Source organism: Papaver somniferum, unplaced genomic scaffold (assembly GCF_003573695.1).
Source record: "Papaver somniferum cultivar HN1 unplaced genomic scaffold, ASM357369v1 unplaced-scaffold_22, whole genome shotgun sequence".
Taxonomy (NCBI): Eukaryota; Viridiplantae; Streptophyta; class Magnoliopsida; order Ranunculales; family Papaveraceae; genus Papaver; species Papaver somniferum.
In genome coordinates this window covers 2,745,910-2,763,941 of record NW_020632152.1, presented here as the reverse complement: position 1 = coordinate 2,763,941, position 18,032 = coordinate 2,745,910, and the positions used below count along the sequence as shown (strand labels likewise).

The 18,032-nt window shown below is 35.1% G+C and overlaps 1 protein-coding gene across 8 annotated transcripts; it reads right to left on the bottom strand.

Moving 5' to 3' along the window:
* Positions 1–11,758: 11,758 nt before the first annotated feature.
* Positions 11,759–17,807, bottom strand: LOC113340668 (methyltransferase-like protein 13). 8 transcript variants are annotated; one of them, XM_026585789.1, is made up of 8 exons: positions 16,071–17,807; positions 15,828–15,922; positions 15,644–15,678; positions 15,361–15,492; positions 15,145–15,253; positions 14,908–15,003; positions 14,632–14,807; positions 11,762–13,848 (listed from the first exon to the last, which is right to left on the bottom strand). In XM_026585789.1, exon 1 carries the CDS (start codon positions 17,768–17,770, stop codon positions 16,298–16,300), a length of 1,473 nt encoding a protein of 490 aa, XP_026441574.1. In that variant the 5' UTR covers positions 17,771–17,807; the 3' UTR covers positions 11,762–13,848; positions 14,632–14,807; positions 14,908–15,003; positions 15,145–15,253; positions 15,361–15,492; positions 15,644–15,678; positions 15,828–15,922; positions 16,071–16,297. The 8 variants fall into 8 exon arrangements, 5 of the variants coding, with proteins under 5 accessions (XP_026441574.1, XP_026441573.1, XP_026441575.1 ...); XM_026585788.1 differs by lacking the exon at positions 15,361–15,492; XR_003355596.1 differs by lacking the exons at positions 15,361–15,492; positions 15,644–15,678; positions 15,828–15,922 and having other exon boundaries at positions 11,759–13,848; positions 14,908–15,059; positions 16,071–16,085.
* Between the last annotated feature and the right edge of the window lie 225 nt (positions 17,808–18,032).

The following is an 18,032-nucleotide window of genomic DNA, read 5'->3' as shown; positions in this document are numbered from 1 at the left end:
AAAAATATTACATCCGGCATATTCTTCATTCGTATACCTTGCCGGCCGTACTAAGTCGGCACTTTCTTCAATCGTCGACCTTGCCGGCCTACTATGGTCGGCATGATCTTCATTAGTCGACCTTGCCTACTTTTCATACTTTCAGAACTGAAAGTGTGGATTTTTTCTTTGATTTTGAGTATGATTTCATACAACAGATTTGCAATCACCTTTTAGAAGTGTTTCGGTTGTGTACTTCATTTTCGTTGCAAGAGATATTCTCAAAAAAAAAAAAAATCTCATAAAAAATCATCCCACAAAAGTTCAATCAAAAACAAAATTTCATAACTTCAATTCCTAAGTTTAATCTATTCAATCAATCTAAACTCAATTAATTAACCTAAAAGAATTTTTAATGTTAATTAAACAAGGGCATATTAGCCATTTAGAAAATACAAGGTTAAGGGGTAGCTTGGTTTTACTTCATGATGACCAGATTTTGTCTTATTGGGTATACCCCAATTAATTTGGGTATACCCCAATCAAGCCAGGATTTGAAACCCTAGAAAAATCAATTGGAGACTTACTAAAAGATCATGTTAGTACGAACAATTCCAGTATTACTTTGATTTCTTATAATGGGGTAATTCTACAAATATTTTGACTTATTATTTAATTACATGTTGTATTTGTAATTATTGATTGTACTATTTTATTATTAATATATCTTGATCTATGTAATTAAAGTCATGCATATACTATTACAGAATGAAAATGATGTACCAAATCATGAACAACAACTAATAAGGTTAGAGTCAACACCGATCCAACTTCTTGACATTGGTTTTATCGATGTAATAAATGCCTTTACAACCGATCAAGTATGGAATTTTGTATATTCATTTATCCGGGACACAAAATCTAAATATCAAGAAAATAAAAAGAAAAAATAGAACGCGAGACACAAAAATATGATTTTGACTGTTTTTATAAATACAATAAGAAAAATCATTAGAAAGTTTTTTGACTATAAGATACAAAGTAAACGAGTAATTACACCATGGAAAGATCCTCACAAGAATGGAAAAAAGACCACGGGAGAGCTTCCAAGGATCTTAGCCAATTGAAACAGCTAAATCATATGATACAAAGTAACGAATCATAGACTTCAAAAAATCATGCGTTTATTTGCTAAACCTAGAACTGAAACCGAGGCAAATAGTTTTTTGGTTTTTGAATTTTGTCAGCTCCAAGTGACTGAGAGTTCAAATTTTAAAATAACACAAAAAATATCTATAGATATAAATATAATATTACATAAAAATGATTTCGTCTTCTCTAAACCACACAACATTTTACTCTGTTTATTAGTTTACTACTAGTTAACCTTTGACAAAATAAGAACACTACCAGTATACTATCACTTTGTTTTCTCCACATATAATCAAACTGATCAACCACACGGTGCGTAACACTACTACAACTATATATATCAACTTACTACTACTGCTAACTTTCTACTACTCTGTTAACTTACATCAACTGTTGGGCGTGATCAACAAACTAAAGTAATCCTTTCATCGTCTTCAAACAAGCATCAACAACATTATCCTCAAATAGAACAAAATGCACCTGCAATCAAACACAAAAGTTAGATGAACAATGTGCAATTCAATAAAGGTAGAAGAGCTTGTTACACTCCATAGAGTGCAATCATGTTATGTTAAAATGTACAACTCTACGTTCAGCAAAATATACATATTCAGAACCACGAGTATACATATTCCGCATATGAATAAGAACATTTTGTATCTACAAGTCATAATAACCCCTAAGGACATCACATTGCACTGGTGTTCAAACCATCTAGTAATTTTCTTTGGTGCATACGTCGCAATATAAGAACATCACATTGCTTTACTGTCTTATTAACCTGAGTCTAGAGATAGTTGGAAACTGAAAAGTCATACAGAACATTGAACCAGAGAAAACTGAATGGTTGTTAAGAGTTATAGTCCAAATAAAAGGACATCAGATTGTATTTGCGTCCATTTGTAGAAGTACCTAATATACAGTAAAACTTCGATAAATTAATAGAGTTTGGACAGATGGATTCTATCAGTGTAGTGAAGTATTAATTTATCGATCAATTAATGATTTATTAACATGTTGAAATATGTCTAACTTAAGTTTTAAAGATAAGTGTGTAGATCACTTTTCTATAATAAAAAATATTTAGAGATTTTAGTTTCTTTTCAAACTATTTTATAACACAATATTTGATAACATATAGCACATTATATGTATGATAAATATACATATTTTTATGTTACCATTAAAACAATAAGAATAACGAAACTAAAGCATAACTGATGTGATGTAAATATGAACAAGAAACAAACGAATTTGGATTCCTATTTTAATTAGGAATCATAATGTATCACACTGATTATTGGTAGTTTAGACTTTCTTTTTATTATTTTATATAGATTTAGCGGGTCATCAATTTAATACACTTTCCCAAGTTGGTACTGGCTAAAATATAATTTGAAAGAAGTCATTAATCTATCACAGATTAATTTAACGAAGTTCTAGTAATATAGAACACCCTAAAAGGGATGGTTTAACTTGAAAATTTATATACAACATAGAAGTTGGTCTCTCTATTATATTCCTTACTACAAGTTTAAGTGGCAATCCGTACCTAAATCTTACTTGGATTGCGTAAATTCACTAGAATGATATAGCTAGTTTAAATGGTTACATACCGGAAATATGGTTAGACTTTAATAAGCAATTTATTATTTCCAACTTCTAGATATGTCGTGGCTTTATACACACAACAACACACATAAAAACATTTTACCTCAGCTATTATGTGCCAAATCCAAACAAAAATAATAATCGATACCAACAGACTTGGTATGTAGTAATGGGTTAGGACGTTTACCATAGATTATTGATGCACATCGAAGATCAAAGTATCCAAAATTTTGACCAAACAAATCCTAACATGTACTGAAAATCAAAATCTACGAAAATTCTTTTTTTAAGGTAAGCCCAGAACTCGATCTAACAATTCAAATAAATTGTGTTTTCTATCAATATATTGGAAGCCAATTCGTAAAATTCCATAAAACAAGGGGGTACTATAGGCACCTAGCATTAAGGAACACCCATTCTATATTTTTAAACATTCGTGCCCGTCATTGGAACTTCCTAATATGAGGTTAGTCAATTGGGATTAGTATAGACATTGAGAGATTTTTTATGCAAATCATTTTGGATGACTCTCTATGAGTTTAGAGATTCTGGGAGACTCTCCGAATGATTTTCTAGGATTATGGTGATTTACAGAGACAAAAAAAAAACATACATGAATTTCACCTTACACATGTAAAACAAGTAGTATATTTGTTTTTTTACAAAATGAATATATGAATAATTCAATAGAAATGTATTAGTCCACGCATGCATAATAGAAATTGTAACCAATTTACCAATAAAAAAAAATCAAATGAGACAAATATAATGGATTTGAATCCCTAGTGAACTTATTTCGTTCTAGAAGATACCATTTTTTTAATTAATTATGGTTATTATTTTTAATTTTTTGATATTTAATCCTTAAAGAAAAAAGCATGTCAATATATCACCTATTTTGGAGAGATTTTTTGTTTAGCCTCTTATGGTATATTTTGTGATAAAATTCTCGACAAGTCTCTCAAAACCTTAAATCAATGATTACAAATTCCAAATCCAATAACAAAGAATTTTGAAGACTTTAAGAAAGTCACGATCCAATAACAGATCAGATTTCTTGAGATTTTCAAAAACTCTCTATTGACTAACAAGAGATTTCAAAAGTCTCTAAAATTCTTTTAATTTCTTCATAAATCTCAACTGACTAACCCCTGTAAGTTCTTGAATGCCAGGTTCCATTATCACAACATATATATAGTACGACAAAATCATGGATAGAAGATGTGAATGTGAATATGCAAATGGGTGAAGTTGTTTGCCAAATTACTCCTCTTGCCACCAGGTCCCCACTCAGGATGAATCTTCAATCCTTGGATGCAAATAAGTAAATATGAACCAAGTGTAAGTGTTCCTTAGAAGAAAAAAAAACAATCAAAAAAAGGAAGAAAACTACAGATATTAAGTGAAATCAATGCATACCCGTCATCCCAGATAAATTTTCTTACATCGAGCCGAATCCGTGACCTATCTCATTCCTCCAAAAAGATGAATCTGATTATGATTTTGATGTTGATTATTCTTCTGCTTCAAATTGTAAGTTGGGGACCTTTATTTAGTCCAATCTTGACCAAGATCGCATCATAGTCTTGCAAAAATGTTTGGAGGGCTTGGATTAGAAATTGTTTAACATTCTCAAAGTTTTCGGTTCTTGTTAATGGATCGTCTTTCCGCTACCTTGATAGTGAAAAGGGAATTCTTTCTCCTTTTGTTTTCACTGTTGTTGGTGAAGTCATAAGTCGTAGTTGAGAAAAGCACAAGAACTTGATCAAATATTGGGATTTTCGGTCAAGGAGGGGGAACAAAAATAAATCACTTGAATTTACCGATGATACTAGCATTTTTCTTGATGCTAAGAGAGAACAAGTCGATGCCCTTCGTTAACGTCTTCTTTGTTTCGAGTTAACTTCGGGTTTGAAGATAAATTTCTCTAAAAGCATCTTATTTGGGGTCGGGGTCGAATTTCAAAATTATGCTAACATGCTAGGATGCAATCCTATGCGAGTTTTCCTAGCATATATCTTGGTCTAACTTTGGGAGACAAGGTAGGAGGCACTCGAAAATGGGAAAAAACACTTGAAATTTGTGGAATAAGAGATACTTCTTGGAATGGAAAAACAATAGCAATAGGAGGTAACTTAACTCTCATCAAAAGCGTTTTAACTAGCCCACCCATTTGTTATCTCTCTATTTTTCTTGCTCCTTGATCCATAACTAAGAAAATTGATAAAGTTGTGAGAAATTTATTATGAGATGATCACAGTAAGAAAAGAATTCATAATATTGATTGGAAATTGTCTTCAAAACCAAAAGAAAAAAGGTGGTCTTGGTATAAGAAGAACTAAGCAAGTGAACTCGGCTTTGCTAAATAAATGGTGGTGGCGCTTTGGCGTAGAGAAATATGCGTTGTGGAGGAAGATCATAGTTGAAAATTTTGGGGAAACATTTATCGGTTGGGAAACTCACCAGCCCAAAGGATCGAAAGATGGTAGGTTGTGGTTTAATATTCATAAAGAGCTTGAAGATTAACAAAAATATTGGATTCAAGATTGGAGCGGGTAAAGAAACTAATTTTTGGGAAGATTCTTGGCTTGGTGAAGAAAGATTATGTGATATGTTTCTTTTGTCTTACGAAGCTTAAAGGATGGAAGAGTTTATGGTGGATAGTATGTATGAAGTTAGGGAAGGTGGTGCAAGGTGGGCGTTTATGTCTAGGAAAAGATACTTTCAAACCATTACAAGTGAAGTGTTATCTATATCAAATTTTCTTTCTTCCATCTCTATTCAAGAAGGGGTTACGGATACCCGAATTTGGGTTGGTAGTGATCATGGTCAATATACAGTTAAGGACGGAATTAAAAGACAACAACGATCAAGATGAGCCGGATTATCCAATCAATGTTGTTTGGAGCAATGACTACCCTTACAAAATAATTTATTTATTTGGCTCTCTCTCATGATCGGGTATTGACAGTGGATAAACTTTTAAGAAGAGGTATGGATGTCTATAAGAGTTGTCGTTTCTGTGAGGAAGACGATGAGTTTAATTTGCACTTGTTTTATGGTTGTTGGAGAATCCGGAGAATATAGGATTACTTTGTCGAAGGGTTCCACTCTAAATGGTTATACGACCCCAATGTTATATATATGAAGTCTTGGGAGTTTAATCGGGAAAATGAAAGACTTAGTCGAATATGGAATAACATTCTGATTGCTATATGGTGGTATATTTGGAAAGAGCGAAATGCAAGAACACTCGAAAACAAAAAGAAAACTTTGGCAAGCATCATTAGAGATATCAAATTACAAGCGTGCTTTTGGGCCAAATCGAATACAAAGATGTTAGGTCTTACAGAAAACATAATGATTTATTTATGGGATTCATTATGTCGGCCTCCGAAATTTTTTGTATTTTTAACTTGAGTATCCGAATCCCTTTTCGATTCCCCTTTTTTGTTCGGTTGTAATCACTGGTTAAGATACCCTTCAAGTACCTTTTATCAGTGAAATTTCTCTTTGACCCTTAAAATAAAGAAGAAAAAAAACTTGCAAAAATGTGCCATGCACGTAGGCATCTTTGTTACAGTGGAGTTACCAACTTACTAGGTGGTGAATCACTGAAATCTTTGGTGCTCTTTTGTCTTATTTAGACTATGGTACATCCCTAATCAATTTTGCTGACCCCGAGTAGCAATCTTGCAAGACTAGATCCATATGATCTACAACACGAGATGGACATTTTCGCGGTTGGGGAATTGAAACTTTTCAAGTCTATGACCAAAACAAAAAAAGAAATTAAAAAAACAAAAAAATCTTGTGTGTACACACAAGTAGAGTGTAGTGCCCAAGAAAACAAAACAAAAACTAAGTATATACATGTTACAAAGTTGTTTTTCGGCTTAGTTAAGTCAAAAGTCAGCATGCAATGCAATTTTTTGCATTTACAAAGTTCTAGCCATTAGTAAACCGATAGATTAACCACTAGGGATCAGCTCAGTTTATCAAGAGCTTAATTCTCAAGTAAGAGGTTAGTGGATCGTGTCTCCACTCACGAATTTGGAGATATCGTGATATACTCTTCTTATGTAAATCTTAATGTATCTTCTTTCCAATTAAAATAAAAAAACCCAACAGATTTAACATTCCACGGACATAACACGTAGAAATACGCAACAAATACTTGCAAATAACTGAAACTCAGATAATTGGAAAAAAGTGGATTCATAACATAATTTTAACTCATATAGGAATAATCCGATAAAAAATAAAACAGAACCCATACTTCTGCTCATTTATAATCATAATGCTAGAGGGTTTTCCACTTGTTTGTCAGATCCCTTTACCATGCTAGATTTTCCTCGTTTATTTTAGGCGTAATCGTATAATCGTTGTAACTTTAAAGGAAAATTTCTGCGAACGAAGCCGATCAAATCAAGCTTAAAGCATAGGTTAGGTTAGCATAAAAATATGTATAAAAAAAACATAGAATAAAATATTCCATTGAGAATACCTGTAATTATAATAATGATCTTTATTATCTTTGGTCCTTCGGTATTTCTAATCACTTTTACCACATCACTGCCGGGACTAACCCAAGATTCTTACCAGAGTGGGGCATTATTACCACTTTATCGCGGGGACGAACCCAAGATTCTTATCAGGGTGGGGCTGGTTAATATTGTCGGCTTTGTGGTCACATGCTGCACTAATTTCTTTTTGACTTGAGTCTTTTATTTAGTTGGCATGTGATTTGCTTATGTAATATACTCCCTCCGTCCTACTGTTAGCTGACCTATTTAGTTTTTGATTTTGCCTAATTAATAGTTGATTTTATATCATTTGATACTCACGTTTATATTCATCATGTAGGTGTTTAAAATGCTTTTTAAAGATATAAAATAAATGAATATCCGTGACATAGTTTGAGAGATAAATCATTCCTAAATTGAACTATTAGGTCAACTAATAATGGGACGGAAAGAGCATGCGATAGAGAAAAGAATAAAATTTTAAAGTAAACAAGCGTATATAATAAGAAAAATTGGTTGGCGAGAGAGGCTTTTCCAAAAATTACATATAAGAAGGCCTTTTTGTGTAAAAGTTGTGAAGTTCACGAAGATGTGACCTTTTTAACTCAAAAGTGTATCGCTTTCATTACATGAATTAAATATCCTGGCTTTTTTAGGGGCCACCCCAAAGGATTTAGGGGCCACCCCAAAGGATTTAGGGGCTATCAATTTATACCCAGCTAAAGACCCTAGTTAAGGGATACCCTATATGATATTGAAGTTACATAAATGCCCTTATGGTAAAACTGTATAAAAACCAAATCAAAAACAATTCTACTCATTTCAACTCTTCTTCTTCCAGTTTCATATTATCTTCCGATTGTGGAAGAAAAAAAAAATTCCACTCCAAAGTCAAATGGCCCCAATTAGGTAAGAATCTATCATTTTTGGGGTTTATTTCGCTTTAATTCGACGAATCGAGAAAAAATAATTCTAGGGTTTTCAGTTATTTATCCAGATTCGGGCGATATTCATGCTCCTTTACTTCCGAATGTAGTCGTGTTCTTCATTTCTCAAGAACACCGACAGTATTCGGGAGAAATATTTTATGGTTATCGGCCGAATATTGTTGGTCATATCTTCCTGGATACAAACTGGTAATAATCGGTAGTTTAATGAATTTTTTGGCTTCCGAATATATTTAAGTAGACACACAGTATTCGGAAGTACACTCACTACCAAATATATATATATATATATTGAAAAAATCTCAAAATTTCTGATATAGGAACAATCCCATTTTGGGACCAGTATTTATTCGGAAGACAATATAATATTATATACTTCCGATTATTTCAATTTCAAAATTTGAAAAGTATAAGTTTTTCCCAAATTCTGATTTTTGGGCCATCGTACATTCGGGACTTTACAAAACAATTATCCTCCGAATGTAGCAAGTTCAAAACAAACCACGCCTTGGCTCTAGGTGGTTCCAAGGGCCAATATAGAATGTTAGACAGCCCATATTCGGAAATTTGGGTAACTAATTATACTTCCGATTATTTCAATTTCAAAATTTGAAAAGTATAAGTTTTTCCCAAATTCTGATTTTTGGGCCATCGTACATTCGGGACTTTACAAAACAATTATCCTCCGAATAATATAGTCGTGTTTAGAAATACCAACTTAATCGGTAGATAAGAATTTAAGTTTGCCACCGAATGTCATATTCCATCCTCCTTCCACTTTTCTTCAAATAGCCTATCCTCTTCCTTACGTTCTTCCAAGGTTAATTTACTAATGCGCTCATCCTCTTCCTTTGACCTCTTGGTACCCTTCCTTGGTCTTTTAGCTTGGAAATGATGATGGCAATTGGTTTTGAGATTGCATTGAATGTGCCACGTACATTGCAAGTTTTGGGCTTCCGGAAACACTACCGCTATTGCATGCATTAAGGCTTGATCGTTATCCGTTACAATAACCCTTGGAAAATTATCACCGTTATAAATGGACCTCAACGTATCCAACATCCAAATGAAACTCACATTGTTCTCATGATCCATTAAACCCCATGCAATCGTAAACGTGTTTTTGTCCGAAGTATGGCAAGCAATGTTCAACAACGGCATGTTATACTTGTTTGTCTTATAAGTAGCATCTATCAACAAAATTTGGTGAAAGCATTGAGCCAATTGGATCATTTCGGGATGTGCCAAGAAAATACGTACCACTATACCATCCTTTTCTTCCCTTCTCAAGGTGTAGCCGTGTAACTCCGCTAACCACTCCGATTGTTGCATGACCGTTCTACCATCCCAATCAATCCTTTTGATCGTAGCTAGGTCCGACTTAATTGTAGACAAAGAAGACAAGTTGTCGGGATCGTCCGCCTTTATTTTACTTAAGATCGCACTCGCTTTTTGGATCCTCATAGACCTCACCGTCTGCATTTGATGTGGTTTTAACTTGGCAACCATTACATGTCCAATTAAATCCAACGGATCATCATGGTTGTGACAACCGTTATCAACTTTATACATTTTATACTCTTTACCTTTAATACCATCGGGCTTATAGAATACAATCTTAAATGGGCATCCTATCTTCTTGGTATTGCTTCGGTATTTCCTATTCGTCTTCCGTATGTACTTACTATTCTTTCCCTCGTGACTCTTTAGCGTCCCACCTCGCTCACAAATCATTTCAAATCGAGTGTCACTAACATGATTATTTTGAACTACCACGCACATGTTAGCTTTTGCCTTGTTCAAAAGCCATTCCTTTGCCTCCTTCTTACTTCCAAATGTCTAAACGTGCATAAAACAAAACAAATCTAATAAGCATAACCATTTAACATATAAATTTTGAAAAAAAGATAAAAGTAGTAATGAGTATACCAAATCGTTTGCAAAGTATAGGGAAGTGTCGGGCCTCAAATAGAAGTCATCAACAAACTCTTCAACGGCCTGCATATGAAAGCAACAAATTATTATACAATAATCGGAGGTTATTAAATAAGCCAAACTTCCGAATATTCTATATTCGGAATCCTATCGGTTACCCAAAACACCCGATCTATGCAAATGAATGTACACAGTTTACTGAGTGAAAAAAATGATATAATCGGAGGTCATTAAATAAGTCAAACTTCTGAATACTTTATATTCGGAATCCTATCGGTTACCCAAAACACCCGATTTATGCAAATGAATGTACACAGTTTACTGAGTGCAAAAAATGATATAATCAGAAGCTAAAATATATAGTAAACCAGCCGAATATAAATAACCGGGAGATAACTTTAATCGATAAACATCCGATTTTCAAGTTTTCGGAAATTTTGTTTTGAGGCCACTGTTATATTCGGCAGTCAAATAATGTTAAACTATTACCGATTGTAAAGGATAAGAATACTGAGTTTTGAAATTTTCTGAGGAATTCGTTTTTGGGGCCATTCGGGGGTAAATAACTCTATATAACTACCGAATGTAGATATTTTTGGAAAACCAGTTTGGGGTTTTTCTCATATTCGGCAGTAAACTAGTATCTTGGAACTACCGAATATACATATTTGGTACTCAGTGTGTTATATTCGTAAGTTTAATCTAGAAATTATCTACCGAATCTGGGTAGTTCATGGCATTCAATGCATGCAATAATCGGTTTTTCTTGTTTACAAAAGCACACAAACGCATGCAAATCGAGTATTTGAGTTTCTTAACACAATACCTGTGTTTTACATGCATCGTTAGCTTCAATATCGGGCGATTCTCCATTTTCTTCCATGAAAGGGTCGTCTAGGTTTTCCTCTCCACAAAAGTTTGGATCATTCAACATATACCCCAAATCGTCTTCTCTAAACGGTCGTGAACCCTCAACATTTTGTTCTTCGTCATGATTCTCACCTTCTTCTTCATATCCATCCATTTTTGTAGTGAAAAAAATGGTTTTTCCCTTTTTTCCTTCAACCTCTTCTCTATAACTCTAATAACTCACAAATGCAAAAGAAATGAAGAAACAAAAATCATTCTAATACTGCACCGACCACAATCGGAAGTCTGGGAAATATTTTGGCTTCCGATTACAATCGGAGGATAACAATGTTATCATATCTTCCGACTATATAAGGGTAATTTCGCCATTACGAATTACGCGAGATAAGGGCTGGCTACATTTTCCCTTTGGGTGACCTTTTTTGTTTTATTGTTGGCCCCTAAATCCTTTTGAGTGGCCCTTAAAAACGCCAGGTTAAATATGGCTAGTTTTTTTTTTTCTGGGCAGATTCTGCGACGGGCTAGAGCCCGGTTTATCCCCCTCATAGGCCTGACACTGCTTTACTACTGAATTTTCTTACTGTCAGGACTCGGTAACCTAAGAAGAGATTGGAAAAAATTGAATAGGTAGCCGAGGAGGAACTGCCATTTTGTTCTTACTAGTACATTAAACTGTATCCGATCCCAAATGGATTCTCAAATTTTCTTCTCCCCAAGTACAAATTTATAAGCGCCCGCACCATTACAAGATTTACATGTGTTTAGTATAACCTGCTGAAGGGAAACTGGGAAAGACCAAGGCTGGGTAGGGATGAGCTATTGACAGCAGCATATTCAGAGGCCTTATGAATATAGGTTGATGCATAACCAAGTCAGAAATTGAAAAGGATCCGATTGATAACCAACTGGTATCTAGACAGCCAAGTTTTCCACTAACTTCAAAAGAAACTGCGTAACAGTTGATGAAGGCAGCTCCCAGTGTAGTAATTTTGGTCCACAATCTGAAGACCACAGAGCACTCAATGAATGCTTCAGAATGATGAGCACATAAAGGGCAAATATCTTAGATATCTAAATCTCTTCTCCTCAAATATCTTAGATATCTTAGTAGGATTCAGAGTAACCCAAGCTTGATCCACGACATTAATATGCTCAGCCACACACCACCTAACCAGCTTTAAGGATTTCACGACCTCCGATAATACTTTTCCAACACAAGAAGATTGTTCAGGGAAAGTAGAATCTCATAAGTTACCTGAATCTGCATATTTAGCAGAGGATAAAGTAACTACAACAGAATTAGGCTGCATAATGATGCGCCAAGCTATTTTGGCTAGGAAAGCTACATCTGGCCAGAAAAATGTGACAATCCCAGGTACTTACCAGGCTGTAGAAGAAGCTGCACGTGCAGACCTTTTGCATAATGTCTAACAATTCTTTTATGGACGTTAGCATAAACACAAACATTAGACTTATGACAATAGATATTCTGACCAGACACCAAGCTGATATTGCTAAATGGATTTCACCCACACATCACCTCATATCCCTTCTGAAACAGACTTAATATTGTTATATGGATTCTGATATTCACTTGAATGTACACGGTTCATTTGCTTTTGAAAACAGAAATTATATTAAACTTAAAGAAGCCATAGCCAAAACTGGCCAACAGAAGGGATTGCCTGGTTGTTAAGGAATAAAGAAAAACAAAAAATTGACAAAGGAAAGGATTTCAGAGAAAAGTGAATACATGACAAATATAAAGGAGAGATGCAGAATTGAAAGAAATAATAACTACGCAAACAAAACAATGTAATCTAGAAACTAGACAATACAAAAAGAAGAATTGGTGAAAAGAAAAAAGAATTCCGTTAAGTGAGAGCCCTGTATTGATCATCTTCTATGTTGATCTAGAAGCTGATGGAGGGAAAAAAACTTAATTGTAACAAATGATCCCTGTTATTACAAATCTGTAATACCAACAAGAGAGATATCTTGCCCATATTTTATCTTCTTGCCCATGACAAGATGTCAACCATCCATCATACAGTATGATTTCAAGAAACAAATGTGAAAATGCATACTTTTCCAAATATCAAGCTATACAGATATTGTGCTTGAGAGACCCCTGTGATTGAATAAACTAAGGTTTTACCATGGCACAGTCTCAAAGAGACATAAAGTGAGAACCTATAAGATTGGTTTTCTGACAACCAGCAACAACAACCGGCATTACATGGGGTGATTTGGTCTATTGATATTTCTACCAAATCTACCATACTCAATTGCTTTTTTAATTTTCATCAAGTTTCAATGTTGATCCTCCAATAGATATAGAAGGTATTTGCGAACCTAATATGTGTGTCTCTACTTTGGAACCGTAATCTCTCTAATTCCATTGTTTCCACATCTGCAGCTAAAGCGTCTGCATTTTGGACTTATAAAAAGCAGAATTGCATATCATCTATCAAACATACAAATATATATATATATATATAGTTTCACAATGTACAGTAGGATTTATTTTTGCGAGTATCACATCATTATAGTGGCGAAAAAAGAAGAAAGACAAAACCAACCTTCTTGAAAATTTGAACTTTTCTGAGGTCAGCTCTATGTTGTAAAAGGCGCCCCGGGCGCTTGCCTAGGCGCACTTAGCTTCTGCTGTAGCTACTCCTAGTAGAGAATAGAGATACAATACAACTTCAGCTTTGTTTGCTTCCTTAACACGAATCTCCAAGCCATGTTCATCAAGTTAAGATTCTGGACTTTGAACTCGAGACCATGCCTGCTGGTATTCTAAATATCTAGCGTCAATGGCATCCCTGCATAACCAGAAAAGATCACGCTCAAACAAACATATCACCGTTCTGAAACCTATATCATTAACAAAGAAACTGCAACAGGGTTGAGGCATCAATCAACCTCAATGTATGAACTATGAAGATCATCACAAAAGATATTCACCAAGTACATGCTCTTTTATATAAGACATAAAACAACAGCAATAGTAAAAAAGTTTAAGGAAAGAAAAGATATTCCACCAAAACTTTATAATGTGAAAACAACGGTTTGTTATACAACTTATACTGAAAATTAAGGCAGATAAGAGTATAGAAAGTCCGTCAACAAAATTTTCCAGTCATTGCCTCACACAAGTCATAAGCGAGAACTGAAATTGAAACAAACTCGAGCTTAAGCAAATAAGCTCACTAGAGCCGAAAATTTAACAATTCTGTGCAAGTACTGCAAGGTTAATGTATGTAATCTTTAGCTACTCTAAAATCGTCAGACTTAACTCTTCTTGTGAAACAAACAAATTAAACCAGCCCTGGCACTGAAGCATCACAAATATAGTTACACTATCCTTGAGTCAAAATTAATTTTCTATCAAGAATACTAGACAGTGACTGAGCTTCACCTCTCAATGAACGGACCTCTAAAACAGCCTCTTTGTATTCACTCAGTTGGCTTTGCATAATGTGCATTTTCATTGGAAACCTTTCCTACCTGGACCAGAAGCCACAACGGTCGGTCTAAGAACTAACACCCAAAACAAATTAGCTACATCTACTGATCAAAACCAGACATACACCTGAAAATCGCACCTGGTTCTTCTGAAGCCTCTTCTAATATAATCTCAAACAGATTTATTTGATCAAACTGATGATGCAACTTCATGTATCCAAGAATCAGCAACTGAAGCAGCTCTTAAGGAAACATGAGACATATCTGCTTTCACGGTTAAAATACGATTCACGCACGCAAATTTGTCCTTCTCCATCTAAAAAAATTGAGAGTTTAAAGTAATAAGAAAAAAAACGAAAGCAAAGAAGGAAAATGAACAAAAAAATTCTCAGCAAAATTATATCGAAATGACACACCTGTAGTTTCTCCCTCATGGCATGACATCAGATCATTCCGTCTCTTGATTTCTTCAGCTGATCACTTAGCAGGACCACAGGTTCCTCGCCTATGAACTAAGGAAAACATAATCAAAGAGTGAAAGGAAATTGGAAGCGATTAACTTCCTTGCCTATAAACAAAGGAAAAACACAATCAAAAAGCGAAAGGAAATTGAATAAACAAATGCCAAGTGGCACCTGTAAGATAGACCACACCTGCTTGTCAGTGGTTCTAATACGTTTTGGAACTCCTCGTTTGTAGTTGAACATCTGGCAGGACCCATAATGTCCACTCCATGAACACTAGCCCTACAAACTCATACACCTGCATGCAATACATAGATGGAGATTAATAGGGGGGGAAATAGAAGTTAAGATACGTAGCCACTAAAAAAAGTAGCGAAGTACATCTGGAGAGGACATGACTCTTACTCTAAGGGGCATTCTGTGTTTCAGGTCCAGATAAATGACCAATGATGCATTTGGAAGCCAACCATGACTAGCTTTGTTTATGAATTCTAAACTAACTATTGAACCACGTACATGTTGAGCACAACGACCGTCCTAGAGTTAAGTTATATAACATTTATAATTCAGTAACAAAGTTAAAGCTCTCCGTTTCCCACCAAACTAGGATCCAAGAATAGAAGGCTTCTTTATTTTAACACCATTATGTTCAGACTAAGATGACAAACGGGAAGAGGCAAATAAATACCTTTTACCGACTTCTTCCACTGATAACTATTAGCTCTATTCAAGAAGAAAAAAAAAATCAACATATTATCTCAGAGCTTCATCTGGTGAAAGTAAGAAGTATGACAGCCATGTTTTTAAGAAAAAAATGCTCTGAAATGAATTACATTCTACAAAAAATAATAAATAAATAACTACAAAATTACCAGTTAATGAAGAAGCTCCACCAGCACAAGGCGTATTTGATTTTGCTAATTCATCAGCCAAAGCACTGTGATTGTTGGTTTACACCTTCGGGCAACTGTAATCCAAGTTGATTTAAATCATAAACACCATATTGAGAGGCTTGAGAGCCTCCATTGCAACAGCTAGTTCAAGCTACCCATGCGTTTTCTTGAGATTATAAAAATCAAACAGCTACTCATTAAAACTTTCATATACAAAATTACCAGTTAATGAAGAAGCTCCACCAGCACAAGGCGTATTTGATTTTGCTAATTCATCAGCCAAAGCACTGTGATTGTTGGTTTACACCTTCGGGCAACTGTAATCCAAGTTGATTTAAATCATAAACACCATATTGAGAGGCTTGAGAGCCTCCATTGCAACAGCTAGTTCAAGCTACCCATGCGTTTTCTTGAGATTATAAAAATCAAACAGCTACTCATTAAAACTTTCATATCTTCCTTATGCATTCGATATAGTACCCCAAATTGGCCATCTTCAACTTCTCCTGAATAGAAGTCTCAATCTCATCGTGGACAAAGCTGACAGGTGAAACAGTAGCAATGATAACATAATTTTCCTCATTTCCCACATTTATTTCATACAACTGCGAGAAAATTTTCCTCAGTTCACAAATCAATACCTCGTAGAAAGACTTACTCAAGGGAATTACATTAAGCACAAGAATTCCAAGCGAGTTTAGAGCCATTTTAGCATCCAAAAGTATCGAGCTTTGAACAAAATCTAATGGTGGAGCACCTGGACCATTCATAGCATCATTAGAATCTAAATCCACCATTATAATGTCAAACTTGGACTCATCCTCAATATAAGTAGTCGAATGCTGATCATTCTCTAAATCCGCATTGGTAATAGATGCCACAAACCCTGCTTGAACTCCTCTCCTGGCAACACTCCTTATGACATTGATACCATCTCCCACCAGGACTCGAAGAAATTCGCTTTCCACCAAACCAAAATATCGTTTTGCAACATTCACAACCATCTCATCATTCTCCACCCCAAATACTTGAAACCCGAATTGGGTTCTCAAAAATGTAAGCAACGCTCCTCCACCAATCCCAACACAGAGCACCTTAGGCAGCTTCGAACCCGAACAAACATACTTATTATCTAAATTTCGAGCAATAAGAGATAAACTTGCCACCATTGGTGCAAGGTACGGATGCACCAAACAACCAGTATCAGGCTCAAACTTCATTTCACCAATCCTAAGATTAACAGAATCAACTTCTACTCCATTCGGAACAATACGTATTTCCGTCTGAACTAAATTCGGCATTTTTTTAAACCTTAATCTCCTCCTAAACTCTCTTCTACCCAAATCTAATTTACCATCCACATAATTTTCTATTTCAACATCTTCCACTATCATTTCTCCTACACAGGAACCAATACATCTCTCAACTAATACACTACAAATCAAATTATCTTCATACATTGCAAATGGAATCTCAAAATTTTCACCCAAACCTTTCAAATACGATTTAGGCGATACTGCAATGAGGAGAGGGAGCAAGGCTTCCTCAAATTCCGCCAGGTACTCTCCATCACCGTCAAGTATCGGACGACGGCTATAGTTTACGGGCAAATCACCGGTAGGGAGATTCCCTACAAGGATTAACCTAGAAATTTGCTGTAAATTTGATAGAAGTTGGAAATTTCCAGATTTTGTAGAGAAGATCCAGTCATCCTCTCGATCTATTGGGACTAACATCGCTGCGATTTGGATTGGATGATCTGAGGTTTGAATAATAGGGGAATCAAGTACGGTGATTCTTAAGAAATTGCCGTAGGTAGAACTAATGGTAGTAGATTCTCTTGAGTGATGAGGATTTGGGAAATCAAAATAGATGTATTGAGAAGGAATTAGGTTTTCCAAGGTACCTTTATCCATAACCATGGAAATCTGCAGCAAAAAAAAATGGGGCGGAAGGAAATGGCTAGTTGCAAATCTAAAAATGGAGTTAGCGCCAACTTTTAGGGCAACTTCTAAAATCTGGCCACCACTACGAGCAAGTGTACTGTGGTGGTTAGGCCTCGCCAAGGATTTCCGGCTTACACGTTGGCTCGTGATTAGCCACGAGTTAGATGTTGGGCAGTTTGTTTATCAATTTGAGTCAGATCTATGTAATGATCTGGCTCAGACTTAATCCCTGATTACG